This window comes from Dama dama, chromosome 18 (assembly GCF_033118175.1).
Source record: "Dama dama isolate Ldn47 chromosome 18, ASM3311817v1, whole genome shotgun sequence".
In the NCBI taxonomy this organism is placed as follows: Eukaryota; Metazoa; Chordata; class Mammalia; order Artiodactyla; family Cervidae; genus Dama; species Dama dama.
The window spans coordinates 98,109,349-98,124,223 of record NC_083698.1 but is presented as its reverse complement, the minus strand read 5'-3'; the positions used below and the strand labels follow the sequence as shown (position 1 = coordinate 98,124,223).

Below are 14,875 nucleotides of genomic sequence, written 5' to 3'. Positions count from 1 at the left end.
GTGGAATAACCTCTGTGTGGATTATCTATAGCACACTGCCAGCCTCTGACAGCGCACTAGTCCCCGTTCTTGTGAAGAATATAAACCTCTCTGAAAAGTACTTCCTGGCCAGTGCCCCCCACCTCTCTGGCCAGGCACCCCGGCACTCTTCTCCTAAAAATTCTAAGCGAGAGTTGACCGGGTACCTGGTTATAGTTTACACAGAAAACTCGAGAATTTGGTTCTGAAAATGCCCTGGTGTGAGTCTGTGTGGTTCAGTTTGAGTCAGTGCTGTCCCAGCAGCCTTACCCTCTCTCCCCGGCTTTGACCCAATATCTTCATGACAAGAGCAGCTGTTTTCCTGCTGTAATTTGTCAGCATAACTGTTCCACTCTTGGCTTTAAAGACTCCTTAATTTGACTGAGTCTTTGAAAACATTCAGAAAGGTCGGGGTTTTTTTGTTTTTTTTATTTTAAGTTAGAGGGAATTCCCTGGTGGTCCAATGGGTAGGACTCCACGCCTCCACTGATGAAGGCCTGGGTTCTATCCCTGGTCGGCAAACTAAGACCCCAACAAACCATGTGGCATGGCCAAAGAAAAAAAAACACACAAAAACACTTATTTTTAAGTTAAAAACTGAGGCAGGGAAGACTTCCAAAGGACCAGGCAGTGTCTTGTGGGGACTAGTGCAAAGGGATGTTGAGGGCTGACAGAGCGGCCAAGGAAGCTCTGCTCATCCAGCTCTTTCCAGTTACTCAGCCCTTCTCCCCCTCACTCCTTGTCTCCACTAGGATTGCAGGCCTCTCCCTCTAAACATGCTGGCTACTCTGTGCGAATGGAAAATGCCGTTCCCATCGTCACTCAAGCCCCAGGAGCTCAGCCTCTTCAAATCCAACCAGGTCTGCTTGCCCAGGTAATTCTTTCTTTATTATCACTGGTATTACCACGATCCATGTTAATGTTGTTCACAAAAGAGATATATCGCCGATAATTCCCTCCCTGGCAGTGAGTTAGATGCCTCAAGTCATTAGAATATATCAGTAATATTCCGAATGATCCCCAGGTGAATTACCTTCCTAAGTATCTAGCTTACAGTTCCAAGAAGAAATTTAGACACAAGGGGAGTCTGGGGAAATTTATTATTATTGTTGTCTCTTTATAATGCAGATTAATATGAGACCAAGGTTTTAATCCTAACTCTACTAATAACTCTCTGTGACCCAAGGCAAGTCAGTTAGTATTTCCTTATTATAAACTAAAACTATTTTTTGAAAGCAGAGAGCCTTGGAGATTATCTCTTTGTTTCCTAGTTGAAAACCAGGATCACAGAGGCTTTGGGCTGGAGCCTTCCTTATCTGTTCACATACATACTCTGGTAGATTCCTCGAATGAGATCACAGAGGTGAAACTGGTTGAAAATTTGTGACGTGTTATGAAAATTTTAGGTAACAAAGTGGTGTAATGATAATAAGTAATAGATCCTTAATGTCACCTGGACATTAATAACAAATACATCTTCGTTGTGCTGAGCACTTTATAGTTGTTATTGATTTAATCCCCACAATATGGTAAAGTATTTGTCTCCTTTTGACAAATGAGGCACAAGCAGCGGCTCAAAGTCACACAACAATTAGGTGACAGAACCAGGACACAAACCCAAGAAGTCTGACACCAGCACGCATATTTTAACCCATCATGCTATACTGTTTCTTTATCATGGTTTCTGTTGTTGGGAGTCAAGGATAGCTTGACTGAAATGTTGTCAGTTTAAAGCACCTTTGTTTTTTAAATGAAGTTGGTTCCCAAAGACACTATTTATGGTGTCTTTTGTTGAACAGAAGTTTGGGGGTTAATTTTAATGTAGTCAAATTGCATAGGTGTATTTTAGACTCATGGGGTGCCCTGGCGACCTCAGTGGTACAGAATCCACTTGCAATGCAGGAGACACAGGTTTGATCCCTGGGTCGGATCCCCTGAAGAAGGAAATGTCAACCGACTCCACTGTTCTTGCTTGGGAAATCCCATGGACAGAGGGGCCTGGCGGGCTACAGTCCATGGAGTCACAAAAGAGTCAGACACAGCTGAGCAACTGAACAATAATTTTGGACTCACTCTGTTCTAGTTCATTGGCCTCTCTAATAATATCCTGTTGTCTTTACTATTGATTTTATAACTTTAATGTATGTCTTGATATCTGGTGGGGAAAGCCCTGATCCTATCACGTTCTTCAAAATTTCTTGTCTGTTCTTGTCCCTTTGCTTTTCTGTGTGAATTGTATCTTCACCTTTACATAAGAATTTTAGTTCCAAAAGAAACAAGACAAAAACCCAGCACCCTGATTTGTGTTTATTGGACCTGCATTGGATTTATATTCACTTTTAGGAAAATTGACATCTTTGTAATATTGTCATTTCATCCTTGAACACGGTATATAACTGTGTATAAGTTACCTTTTATTCCTTTCACTAGAGTTTTCTTTTGTTAGAATCATCCCTAAATACTTTACAGTTCTGTTATTAATAACTTTATTAACTATATTTTCTTATTATTTGTCTTTGGTTAATAGGAATATAACTGGTTTTGCTCCACTGAGTTTGTATCCTTCCAAACTCTGATTAGTTCTGATTGTTTCTGTGAATTCCCTTGGATTTTCTATGTAGACTGTTTTTCATTTATAAGTGATACAATTTTGTTTCTTCCTTTCCAGTCTTTATAACTTTTATTTATTGTTCTCATGACACTGTGCTAACAGTACCTCCAAAACAATGTTTAATAAGAGCGTTGATATTGAGCATTCTTAACTTGAACTTAACTTTAAAGGAAATTCTTCTTGCTGTTTGCCACTAGAAATTTCGTTTAAAGAGTGGTTAGGAAAAAAAAAAAAGAGTGGTTAGGGACATTTTATGAAGTTTGCTAATTTTTTTGATGAATTAATGTTCAACTGCATCAAATTTTCTTTCTCCACCTATTGAAATTCTCCTGTGTTTTTGTTCCTTCAACTGTTTATGTAGCAAGTTACTTAATAGATTTTGTAATGTTAAATCATCTTTGTATCAATATTTTCAAGGTGAACTTTATTTGATCATGTGGTCCTTGACGTGTTTGTATGCTTTTCAATTCTGGATTGTTTGTGAATACTGCAGTTAGTATTTTTGCATCTATGTTCATACGTGAGGAGGTGGCATGGATTTCTTTTTCTTATAGAATCTTTATGTGTTTTGGGCATGGAGACTACACCCAGGCTCATAAGATATGTTGGATATTGCTACTTCTTCTGTTTTCAGGAACAGCTTGTTTGAGATTGACACTAGCCATTCTTCATCTCTTTGTTCTTATGTCCAGATTGAGACTGCAGATGCCCAGTCTCACCAGTTTCTGGTGGCACACACAATTCTGTCTTGCTGAAAGTTTAAATAGAGAACCTTCGATATATAAAGCACACCTGTACTGCTTCCTCTCTCTCTCATAGCTCCCTTTTGTTTGCACAGTTTTGTAGTATGGAGTTCAGAAAAGGCCCTGGTAGATCAAGAGAACTACCACTCACTCCAGGGGCACAGCAGCCTGTTCACACTTCATCTGACTGGGAGCCGACTTCAGGCCAGTTTCCCGGTGCTGCTCCTCTGTGAGCCAAAACCTGTAGAATTCACACGTACTCTTAAAGCGTACACATATGGATCCTTTTTTTGTGTTTGCATACTTAACCCTAGGAAGCCAGGAACCATCTCCGAAAGAAATAATACATAGCATCGCTTACCAGCTAAAGTAGATATTCCTCGTTGTTCAGTTCGGTGGAAACTAACAGGCCCAGCATTTCCTAATTTGTCTTAGTCCTTTAATCATAGCAGGGAAGGGCTTTAGCAACTGCCTGCTTGAACAGGAGTCCTTGGAGCACTATAAATCTCCAAGTGGATTTAACCTACAGCTTTAAGTGGGGAAGTGAACCAAAAATACATATTCAAGGATTTTAATTGCTACCATGTTTATAACAGGGAACTGCTGGAAGCAATTTGAATGTTCATCAGTAGGAAATTTGTTTAAATTGATAAGGGCATAAAATGGAACACCACATAGCCATCAAAAGGACATGGTAGACCAAAGTGCCTTGATATGCAGAGTTGTCTAAGAAATATTAACTTTAAAAAAAACAAAAAAACAAGAACTATCCCATTCTATCCAGTGTCACCGTGTATCTTTTTTGTTTATTGATTGCTTTTGATTTTTCTTACTTGTCACCGAATCCATGCCAATATGTTAGCCTATTAAGGTGGAGCTTTCTCCTAGATATTTTTTAATGATCCCTTCAAAGAAAAAAAAATAAGCAACTTTCAAAACTAGGCAGATCCTTTACCATCAGAGCCACCAGGGAAACCCTATAAAACTAGTATGGCAGCTATTTTTTTTTAAGCAATAATTACACATTGACACTGATGCCTTCATTTTTCTTGGGGTTAGGTTAGGTATCAGGCAGAGGTACTCCAAATATTATTACTTTAAATATATCCCCAAATTTCAGTATATTTCTTTTTATCTAAATGTTTAAACCTTTTCAAAGAGTTTGTGCATGTTTAGAAATAGTCTTTTGAATCCATCCCTCATGTTAGCTTTGTTTGCTCTGCCATTTTCCAACCTCCCCTCTCCAGTAGCATCATATGTCCCTAAAATGGGAAACAGTCTCTCTGGTGCACCCCAAAGATGTGTCTCTGGAAATAATCACAACTTCTCATTTCAGTAAAACGAGGGTGATCATATGGATCGCCTTACCAGTAATGCTTTTTTGGTATTGCCTAAAAAGAGCTTTCACCTCTGTCCGCCTAGTGCCCAGAATTGGCATCTTGACTACCATCAGAAATTGTGAATGAGGGACTTCCCTGCTGGTCCAGTGGCTGAGGCGCCATGCTCCCAATGCAAGGGGCTCAAGTTCAATCCCTGGTCAGGGAAATAGATCCCACATGCCACAACGAAGTTCACATGCCATAACTAAAGATGCTGCCTGCCACAACAGAGGTTGAAGATCCCACGTGCCACAACTAAGACCCAGCACAGCCAAATAAACAAATAAAATAAATTTTTAAAATTTTAAAAAAGAAAGAAATTGTGCATGAGCCAGTAAAGGTAGAGAGATGGGAAGTACACGTCTTGATTGAGATGGTATTGAATTTATCTCACTTTTCAAACGGCAGGATCCCAAACCCCCAGGACCCCAGGATATGGAGATTTCTGTTTGCCAGATCCTTGTAGACTCTGCCCTGCCGTGAAGAAGTTTTGTGCATTCTTCTAACCAATTAACTCATATCACCTGAACCCCTTTAAATGTTTCCCTGAGGCTAAACCATTGTCTTGGACTCTTTAAACTGTCCAAAATACAAAACTTCAAAGCTTCTCAAAGCCTTCTCTGGTCATTTTAAGCAACCAGTCTTTCCAACCATTCTGTCTTGCTGTCTGGGTCAGTCTTGCTGGGTGCTTGATATTGCTAATAAATAAGGAAGACTTTTTCATACGACTCTTAGGCACCTGATCCTGAACTGGGCCATCGTTTTTGTGTATCACCTCCATAAAAAGAGTAGTATATTGGCTGAGAGCATGGGCTCTGGAATTCCACTGCCCAGGTTCAGATAGCAGCCCCTCCACTCACTGGCTGTTTGACTTCGGAGAAGTTATTTTTTAATTTAAATTTAATTCTTTTTCAAAGTAATACATGTGTCTAATTGTTACAGTTAAATGCTACCACAAACTTCTAAGAAAATAGTGGTCTCCTGCCTATCCCATCAGCAATTTCCATTCCCCCAAAACTATCATTTTTTTAATTAATTGATTAATTTTAAATGGAGGCTAATTACTTTACAATATTGTGGTGGTTTTTGCCATACACCGACATGAACCAGCCATGGATGTACATGTGTTCCCCACCCCGCCCCGTGCCAAACCCCCGTCCCACCCCCTCCCCATCCCATCCCTCTGGGCTGTCCCAGTGCGCCGGCTCTGAGTGCCCTGTTTCATGCATTGAACTTGGATGGTCATCTGTTTTTTTAACTGTTTCATTTAGTTATTTAAATCTATGTTTCTAGATAGCATTCTTTAACTGTTTCTTACTGATTTTTCCACTTTAGGTATCAATCAACCATGGACGAATGCTTAGCCCTTTAACCCTCCATCCCCAGAACATAAAGTCCACTCGCATGCACACTCTCTTCCTCTCTCTCACTTTCCCATTCTCCCTTTTCCTCCCTTGTAAGTTTTTATTCAACCACTTTATATTATCTACTTAATTATTATCATCAATATTGTATTGTATTATTCTCAGCTGAGCCTCATACTACGATTCTGCTTCCTTTCCTGTACAACTTTTTTTCCTGGAATTAATATTGTCTCATCTTTTCATTGGGTCAGTTTCCTCTGTATGTGTTATTATGCAGCCCCAAAGTCTTCCAGGGCTCTAAAAGGCTTGTGTGTTTGATGTATTGGTGTCTTTGAACATATTGAGAAGTTCAGTGGCTGTTGTTTTTCCTCCTTTCTGAAAACTTTTTAAGACTTTCCTTGTCCGTGGTGGTCTGAGATTCATGGCTACATGCTTTCTTATGAGTCTTTTAGAATACACTCTCCGGTACATCCTATTTGCCCTTTTCATCTGGAGAATTTTCTTTTATTTTTGCCTTTGTTAACTTCTTCCCCTCCATCTTCTCTGTTCCTTCTTTGTGGAATTCCTGTTAATTGAGCGCTGGTACTTCTGAACTGATCTAATGATTTTCATATCTCCCACCTTCACCCCTATCTACCTTTTCTCTGTATATATTCTATCTATGCTACTTTCTAAAATTTTCCTATCTGTATAGAATTGTTCATTTCTATTGTCATTGTTCTCATTTACAAGAGTTTTCTTGTTCTCAGAATATAAATATATATCCTTTATATCTCATTTCATGGATATATATACACGTTTAGCCTCTTTGAGGACACTAATTACATATTTTTTAGATTTTCTTCCAATTCCTGTACTGTTGTTGCTCCTCAGAGTTTCATTTTTTGTTTTAGTCTCCTTCATGATAGGAACTTCCTTTAAAGTCTGGTGATCCTTGGCTGTTCATTCATATCTAAGACTGAAGGACTAAAAGCTGACTGGAAAGCTTCAGGGACAGGGGCGTGGACTTCTCTATCAGATAATAAGGAGTGACCTCAGCATTTTCATTGGCAGGTCCCCTCTCATCGAATGTACCTATAGTATTTTTCTCTTGGAATAGTCAGTTTCCCTGAAGAGAATCCACTAGGTTCCTGCTTTAAGATTGTGGGTGGGGGTGGGGGGTAACAATCCTTCATACCAGGAATCTGAGGGTGACAGAATCCCAGGGTTTAGTATTTAGACTTGACCTTACATTCCTTCAGTCTGTGAACTTAGTAATCACTCTTCTGTTTTCCAGCTTCTAAAATTCTGTTAACTGTTACTGTCCCTCCCTGTTCTCTGTATCCTTATAGATCTATATATTTTTTTTCGTTCCTTCACTGTCATTTTAGTTGGACTTAAACGAAGGAGAGCTGTAAATGTATGTTTAATTTATTATATGTCCAGGCAAGCTATTTAACTTCCCTGTGTTTCAGTTCATTCATCTGAGAAATGGGAGGGGAGAATAGTCCCTACCTCACAGGATTGGTGTTAAGAGAAAGTCAGAGAATCCATTTATGGTCTTAGCTCTATGCTTGGCACACAATGTGCATCCACAAATATTGGCTCTAATCTTACAGATTATAAAGTAGTAATAAATTATAGGAATATCTGATGCAAAGTGTTGTCTCAAATGAGTTGAACATATCCATCAGTGATAGAGGTCCAGAAATATCTTTTTACCCCATCTCTTTGAGGTAAAATGCTAAGATTCATTTTAGGGAAACAGGGAAGAAATAATGTCCTTAGCTTGATATCAAGATTTATTATTTCAAAATGACATTAAGTCGAAACACAGGCTTTTCATGGGATCTGAAATAAGTTCCAGACAAAAGCAGTAGAATTCTTATTGCCAATGAGATGATTATTCATTTAAGCTTTTGAGCTCATAATTATTTTAATCAATTAAATTATTTTTCTGCTTACTGTGTTTGAATTCCATAAACCTGAAATACAGCTAAGTATAGTTAATTGCCTTGGTAGAATTGCTTCTTTCATTTTATCAACAAACATTTCTTAAGCACTTATTGTACAATCTGTGGTCCCGAAGCTTTTTGACTATATTGTAAAAGATCAGTAAGCAAACAGGCATATCTAAAAGGCATAAGAGATCTCACTGAGTCTCATGTGCAACAGTGATAAGAGGATAGACCAGGTGAACTATGCACTCAGATCTAAGAGGAAGCCGTATCATTTTAGTACACATCACTGTTTATGAAGTTTTGACTCAGATTTATAATCCATTTCCTGAAGTGCTTGTTTGTTGATATGAGCCAAAACACACATATTGAACATATGCACAGTTTGTGGAGCACGACATCAGATTAATTAGCCAGTGTTAGTCATCTCCATCCTGATGGGAAGAGAGAGAGAGAGCTAAGATCCCAAGCCTTTAAATCCTTGACCTACCCAAGAGGTATTTTACCTTAGCAGCGTTCCTTCAAGTGTCCAACTTTGGACAACTGTTCAGAGTGAATCATTTAATAACCAAAGGCAAGCAGAATAGTGACTGAGGATACAGAGGGGTCAAAACACAACACACACCCACACGTGTACACACGCACACCTGTAGGTCTATTCAAGGAGGAATCGGGAAAGTTCATTTTTAACTTTTTAAGGAATAGCTTGGTGTTTATAAAAAATCAAACTGTGACTTCCTCACTGTTTCGTTTTTGCCTTGAGGAGTCAAGGTATTCTCAGTTAAGCTCAAGATCCCAGCTAAGAATTTCACTTCACGCTTGTTTGCCCTCGGATGTAGGCAGGTGTCAGATACTTGGTGATCTCAGAATTATGTTAACTTAGATTCAGAAGATAACACAAGTTGTACCTCTACATTCTAACTGCTAAACAAAAGGTAAAATATTAAATAAAGGATACTAGGCAGAAAACTTCTTGAGGGCAAGGAGTTACCCTTGTATGACCCAAATCAACTCCCTCAATCTCTTGCGCACAGTTGTGTCACAAAACAAATCAATAAGTGAACTTTGGGGAATTTTAAGCATTGTTCATTAGAGCAGATGTATAAATAAATCATTCTTCAGTGTGAATGAATCGCTTCCATATAGTTCTTTGCCCATATACCTACCTATTATCTTCTATTGACTTCACAAGTGTTCATTTTATCTGCCCTGGTGTTTGAGGTCAGAGAGCGGGTCTCCACTGTCTCACCTATCAAGGGGTCTAGCACAACCTTGAGCACAGAATAAGCGCTTGACTCATGCCAACTGATTTATGATTGTCAGACATAGTGATAGCAGGTGTCCTCTGTCCTGCAGCAGGCCTGGCCAAGTGGGACCCAGCAGATCCTGCTTCCCCCGGCGTGGCAACAGCTGACCGGCGTGGCCACGCACACTTCGGTGCAGCACGCAACTGTGATTCCTGAGACCATGGCCGGCACCCAGCAGCTGGCCGACTGGAGGTGAGCAGGCACAGGCGGGGCTGGGATGGGAGGCTCGTCCACCCCTGACCCAGAGGGCGGCCAGGCTGGCCAGTACCAGAGTCCCCTGCTTTGTAGAGGGCTTTTTAAATTAAAGAGAGTAGCATGTGGCCTGCCTGGGTTCAATCCCAGGTTTGGGAACATCCCCTGGAGGAGGGCATGGCAACCCATTCCAGTATTCTTGCCTGGAGAATCCCATGGACTGGGGAACTTGGCAGGCTACAGTTCATGGTGTCGCAAAGAGTCAGACACGACTGAGCAGCTAAGCACACAAGCACCCCATGTGGCCTAAGGCTGCAGTGTAATGAGAGGTTATTTTTAAATAAATGTACACCAGGACACCAGCCAACCAGCTTGGTTACTTTAGGATCTGTTGTCATTTTGAACTCCAAATCCAGTTCCATTATCTGATCACCAGTGTGATTCACCAGACTCAGCTTGGGATGATTTTTGGTTGTTTCTCTGAATTCAATTCCACTCCCAGAAAACAAAGATCTGTTACCCATGAAAGGATGCAGAAGAGATCCAGTGGCTCCTAAGCAATTCTAGGAAGTGTTCTCGAGGCGTTTTCAGATGTGAGCACGCTGGAGTCACATCAGACCTCCTGGGGGAAGGCTTGACAGACAGGGGTTTATTTCGAATGGTAAACTCTGCTGTGTTTGCTGAGTGTGTCTCTTCAGTTGATGCTCATATCTTTGAGATCAAAGTACACTTTCCACAGAGCTGAGAGACATCCAGCTGACAGCCACAAGCACACCACAATCCCTGCATGTGTTTCCAGAACTTTCCACCCCATCCTACTCACCAGCTTCATCACTAACATGTGGCTCTGTTGTTTTTATGGCCACTTTCCTCTTTTCCTTATACCTGCCACCTATACCATCCCCACACCACCCACAGTGTCCACTTTCACCAGTGCAGAGCCAGATGGCAGTCCCCCAAGTTGGCCCCAACTTCCCATGGCCCTCTGGGCTGTCTCTCTTTCAGCTGAAGCATCAGAGTAGGTCACACCCTTCACCCTCTGACAGTCCCCAAACCAGCCATGGAACCTCCCGACAGTTCTTTTCCTGTCCTGTAAGACTGCTGTGAGTGAAGAGCTCTGATGAAAGGCAGAGACAGGCCCCCAGTTAAGCCTCAACTGCAGCATCCTCTGTCCTGCCATTTAGTTTTCTAATTACTAATTTATTAATTCTAATTTAGTAGAAAGAAGAGAGGAACATAGGCTGTTTATAACAGTCCCATTCACTTTCCACTGATAACACTATCCCCCCACGTCCACCCCCTCTCACTGGAAGCACTTTCAAGCCAGGTAAACTGGGTTCATTTCTGGCCCTGCGTGACCTGGGAAAAGTTACTTAAACCTGTATGAGCCTCAGTTCTTCAGTAGAGACAGTAATGCCTATTCATCGAGTTGTTAGGAAGTTTAAGATAAAAGACAAAGCACTTGACTGGATTTAACATGTACCATTCCAGCCCCAGGCTTCCCTGGTGGCTCAGTGGGTAAAGGATCCGCCTGAAATGCAGGAGACCTGGGTTTGATTTGAGAAGCTCCCCTGGAGGAAGGAATGGCTACCCACTCCTGTATTCTTGCCTGGAGAATCCCACAGACAGAGGAGCCTGCCGGGTTACAGTCCATGGGGTCGCAGAGTCAGACATGACTGAGTGAATAACATTTCACTGCATACCAGCGCCTGATCCATGACAGGCAGCAATAAATCTGTTATCTGCCCTTCCCCCGTTCACAGCATGACCGCTCAGCAAGACCACCTTCCCTCTCCAGCTCATTAGCAGCAGCAACCAAGTGGAAAGCTGTTTGACCAGTTGTTTTTTTTCCTTACCCCTTTTTCTCCCAGAAGACCACAATATGCTGTACTTCCATTTTCCTTTGTCTTTCAGCATTTACAGCTTATTTCAGAGATACTGACATTCTTAACTCATTCATGCACATCTTATCTCTCATCCCTCCTCATCTCTTAACCTGGTTACCACAGTAGAGACCTAAAGCCAACACAGTTTCTTTTCAGTCTCTTCTCCATTTCATATGTAGCCCAAAGAACATTTGGAATCATGGCTAGTGCTAGACCTGTGTCAAAGGGGAAAATGCCATGTCTGTAGAAGAAATAGCAACAAAATAAAGGAGCTATAACATCAGTTTTTAAAGTTCATTTAAATGTCCAAAAGACTATCAGGATCTCTTCAAAAGTGTCTCCCTACTTCTTTTCTTTGTGTTCAATTTTTTTTCCTAAATTTCATAATATTTTAAAAATTCATATGAACTCTCCTATAGCTCTTCATTTTACCATGTATTAAATGAGTTTTTATGGGCAACTCTCTAAATTCATCATCACTCTTAATATTTCTGTGGGGATAAGCCTAACAGCACCTTACAACCCAGATCTCACATAACCCATTTTCAGGATTATGGCTGCCAATATTTCTATCAACATGTGTCTGTTACTAATTTTCTCTTAGTACCAAACTCTATACATGTCTAGTCAACCTTCAGTTAATCTAATTGTTCATTCAGAAAGCATGTAACTCACTGATCAGCTGCTACATTCCTGAACATTATGCTAACTGCTGAGAGAATTCTAAAGAATGTTAACACTTCCTAATGCCAGAAAGACATGACTCCCAGTCTTCAAAATTTGTTTTTCACATAAACTGCAATATTCTCTTACAAAACGGTATTACTAAGATATCCTGCCTACCTCACAGAGTGGTACAACCCATTGAAGGCACTTTGTAAATTATAAAATAAAATACACAGCCCAGGTAGCTGTTTAGGGTCTTAAAGAGCAGAAGGGAATATTTATTTCCTCTCCCCAGAACTTAAGCTGAGTCCGCCTACTTGGCATTCTCCCCACTTGAAATATGCCCTTTCTCACTCACCAACAAATTGTGTCCATGCCACTTAAACATTCCTATACCAGAGACACCCAATGAAGTCACCTGGGAAGGCTCATCTCTTCAACAACTCTCCCCTCCGTGTGATTTTAATTTGACTTTTAATGGGGGGGGAGAGAACTTTATCTTCTAAAGGAGCTCTTGTTTCTATTAAACCATCAAAGAATCTGTTTTCCTATCTCCCTTTCAGGAACACGCATGCTCATGGCAGCCATTACAATCCCATCATGCAGCAGCCTGCATTGTTGACTGGTCATGTGACCCTTCCAGCAGCTCAACCCTTAAATGTGGGCGTGGCCCACGTGATGCGGCAGCAACCTACCAGCACCACCTCCTCCCGGAAGAATAAGCAACACCAGTCCTCTGCGAGGTAGGTGTGTAAGAAGTGTCAGAGGAAGAAAACTTCAAGGAGATTGGAAGTAAGATCTGGATCCCTGGAATGGGATTTTGAAGGAGCCACTCATCCTAAGGCCTATGTGAGTGCTGGCCCTACCAGCACCCTAAGGGTGGGGCCGTCAGACCACAGTGTTCAGTGTCCATGTCTTGAGTGATTTTGTCCCCTTCCACTTATCTAGAAAACACTCAGGCTGCCCTCTGAAGATGCATTTTTGAAACCATAACTTTTTTTTAGAAGTAGTAGAGAAATGTGTTTTATTTGAAGTCTAATGTCAGAAATTTAACTCATTCAGCTATTTTCTAAAATATAAGCAATAACTGGTTAATCATAGACACTACCAGAAGAACAATGATCTTTCCCATTTCCTCTAAATCCAGTTTCATCTCCATGAACTCTTTAAAAAAAATTAAGATTGACCAAAGGCCATGTGCTGTTTGATTCATCTTATATGGTATTTAGGGAAAGATAAAACTATAGAGTGTGTAGATTGAAGATTGCTAGGAAAGATTGAAGGTAGGAGGAGAAAAGGACAGAGGATGAGATGGTTGAGTGATATCACTGACTCGACGGACATGAATTTGAGCAAGCTCTGGGAGATAGTGAAGGACAGGGAAGCCTGGCATGCTGCAGTCCATGGGTTGTAAAGAGTCGGGCACAACTGAGCAACTGAACAACAACACTATAGAGACGTAGATCAGGAGCTGCTAAGGACTAGAGGGAACTTTATAAGGTGATGACAAATTTCTGTATCTGCATTGTGATGGGCATTACATGACTGTACATTTGTCAAAACTCATCAAACAATTCAAAGGGGTGTCTTACACTATATGTAAATGATACCTCAATATACCTTACTTAAAAAAACAGAGATTTCCTAACAAACAAAAAAATTGATATCAAAATTGTATGGCTGTAAAATTATTCCTGCATCTCTCTCCAGTGGCTTGGAGGTCCTTAATTGCTTATTTGGAATAGGTTAATCAAGAGAAGTCAAGTAATACATGAAATGTCTAGTGAATTTTATACTTCCTTGTATAGCAAGATGCCAGAAATTAGATCTGCCTCTTTTGATTCTTTTTCATTTGAAAGCTAATCCAAGAGCTGACTTCCTGAAGTTGTCATCCTTCCTGAATAAGATTCTTACTTGGTTGTTTCTGACAACTTAGGGACATTCATGTCAGATCAGTGGCAGCTTCCAGAATGCTTTTGTTTGACAGCCCTGTGACAGAACACCCATGTCTGTGTTAGATTGGGTGGCACCAGAGGCCCCTGTCTCAATCCTCACGTGCTATCATGCTCAGTCTGGTGGGTGGTCACCAGAACCCTGGTCTGGCTTGAGCTTAGCCTCTGTGTGCTCACCTTGGCAAGGTAGGGGCAAGAAGAACCCTTAGCCTCTGACCTGTTGGTAAGTCCCTCTTTGTTGCCTTCTTACCACCCAGCTGGCTTTAGAAGGCTCACTGCCAGTGCATTTCAAGATCAGTGGGACTATAGTGAAAATTATGGGTTTGCCTATTTTTAAGACCAATGCCTTAGGCAAAACAATTGGAAAAACCAGAAGGCTCTCCCCTTTGGTAGGCAGTACCATCAGGCATACTTTTCTTTAAAAATTCCAAGTAGACATATTTTAACTGCTCAAGTAGTGAAAACTTAATCTCAAAATTGTACTGTGTTAGTAATAACAAATACAAAGTTCTCTGGTAAGTACAAATAATAGAACAATCTTATCAGTGAAACTTCTTATTAGGAGCCCCCCAAAAGGAACAAGCAACATATCTGATACCGACTAAATAGAAAATTAAATAGACCCACCTTTATGGAGTAATTTTCATTTAATTACCTTCCCTTTAGCTAGAAGGTGCTAGAATCTCTAAGGACATATCACAATCTTAAGTTTCATTATAGGCTGGCTTTGGTCTCATTGTATAGATACAACCAAGGTCAGCAATGGTTGATGGGGAGGGGAAAGGTAAGGTCTTTTTTCTCTAACGTTACCAGAAACTAC

The 14,875-nt window shown here is 40.7% G+C and overlaps 1 protein-coding gene across 4 annotated transcripts in view; it reads left to right on the top strand.

Moving 5' to 3' along the window:
- HIPK2 (homeodomain interacting protein kinase 2) overlaps window positions 1-14,875 on the top strand; it is a 208,278-nt gene that overhangs the window by 156,839 nt on the left and 36,564 nt on the right. For 2 of the 4 annotated variants that reach the window (XM_061165905.1, XM_061165907.1), the window contains exons 9-11: window positions 771-892; window positions 9,412-9,551; window positions 12,667-12,846. In XM_061165905.1, coding sequence (XP_061021888.1) covers window positions 771-892; window positions 9,412-9,551; window positions 12,667-12,846 — 442 coding nt within the window. Of the gene's footprint in view, window positions 1-770; window positions 893-9,408; window positions 9,552-12,666; window positions 12,847-14,875 lie in introns of all 4 variants that reach the window. The other 2 variants (XM_061165906.1, XM_061165904.1) reach the window with 1 other exon arrangement.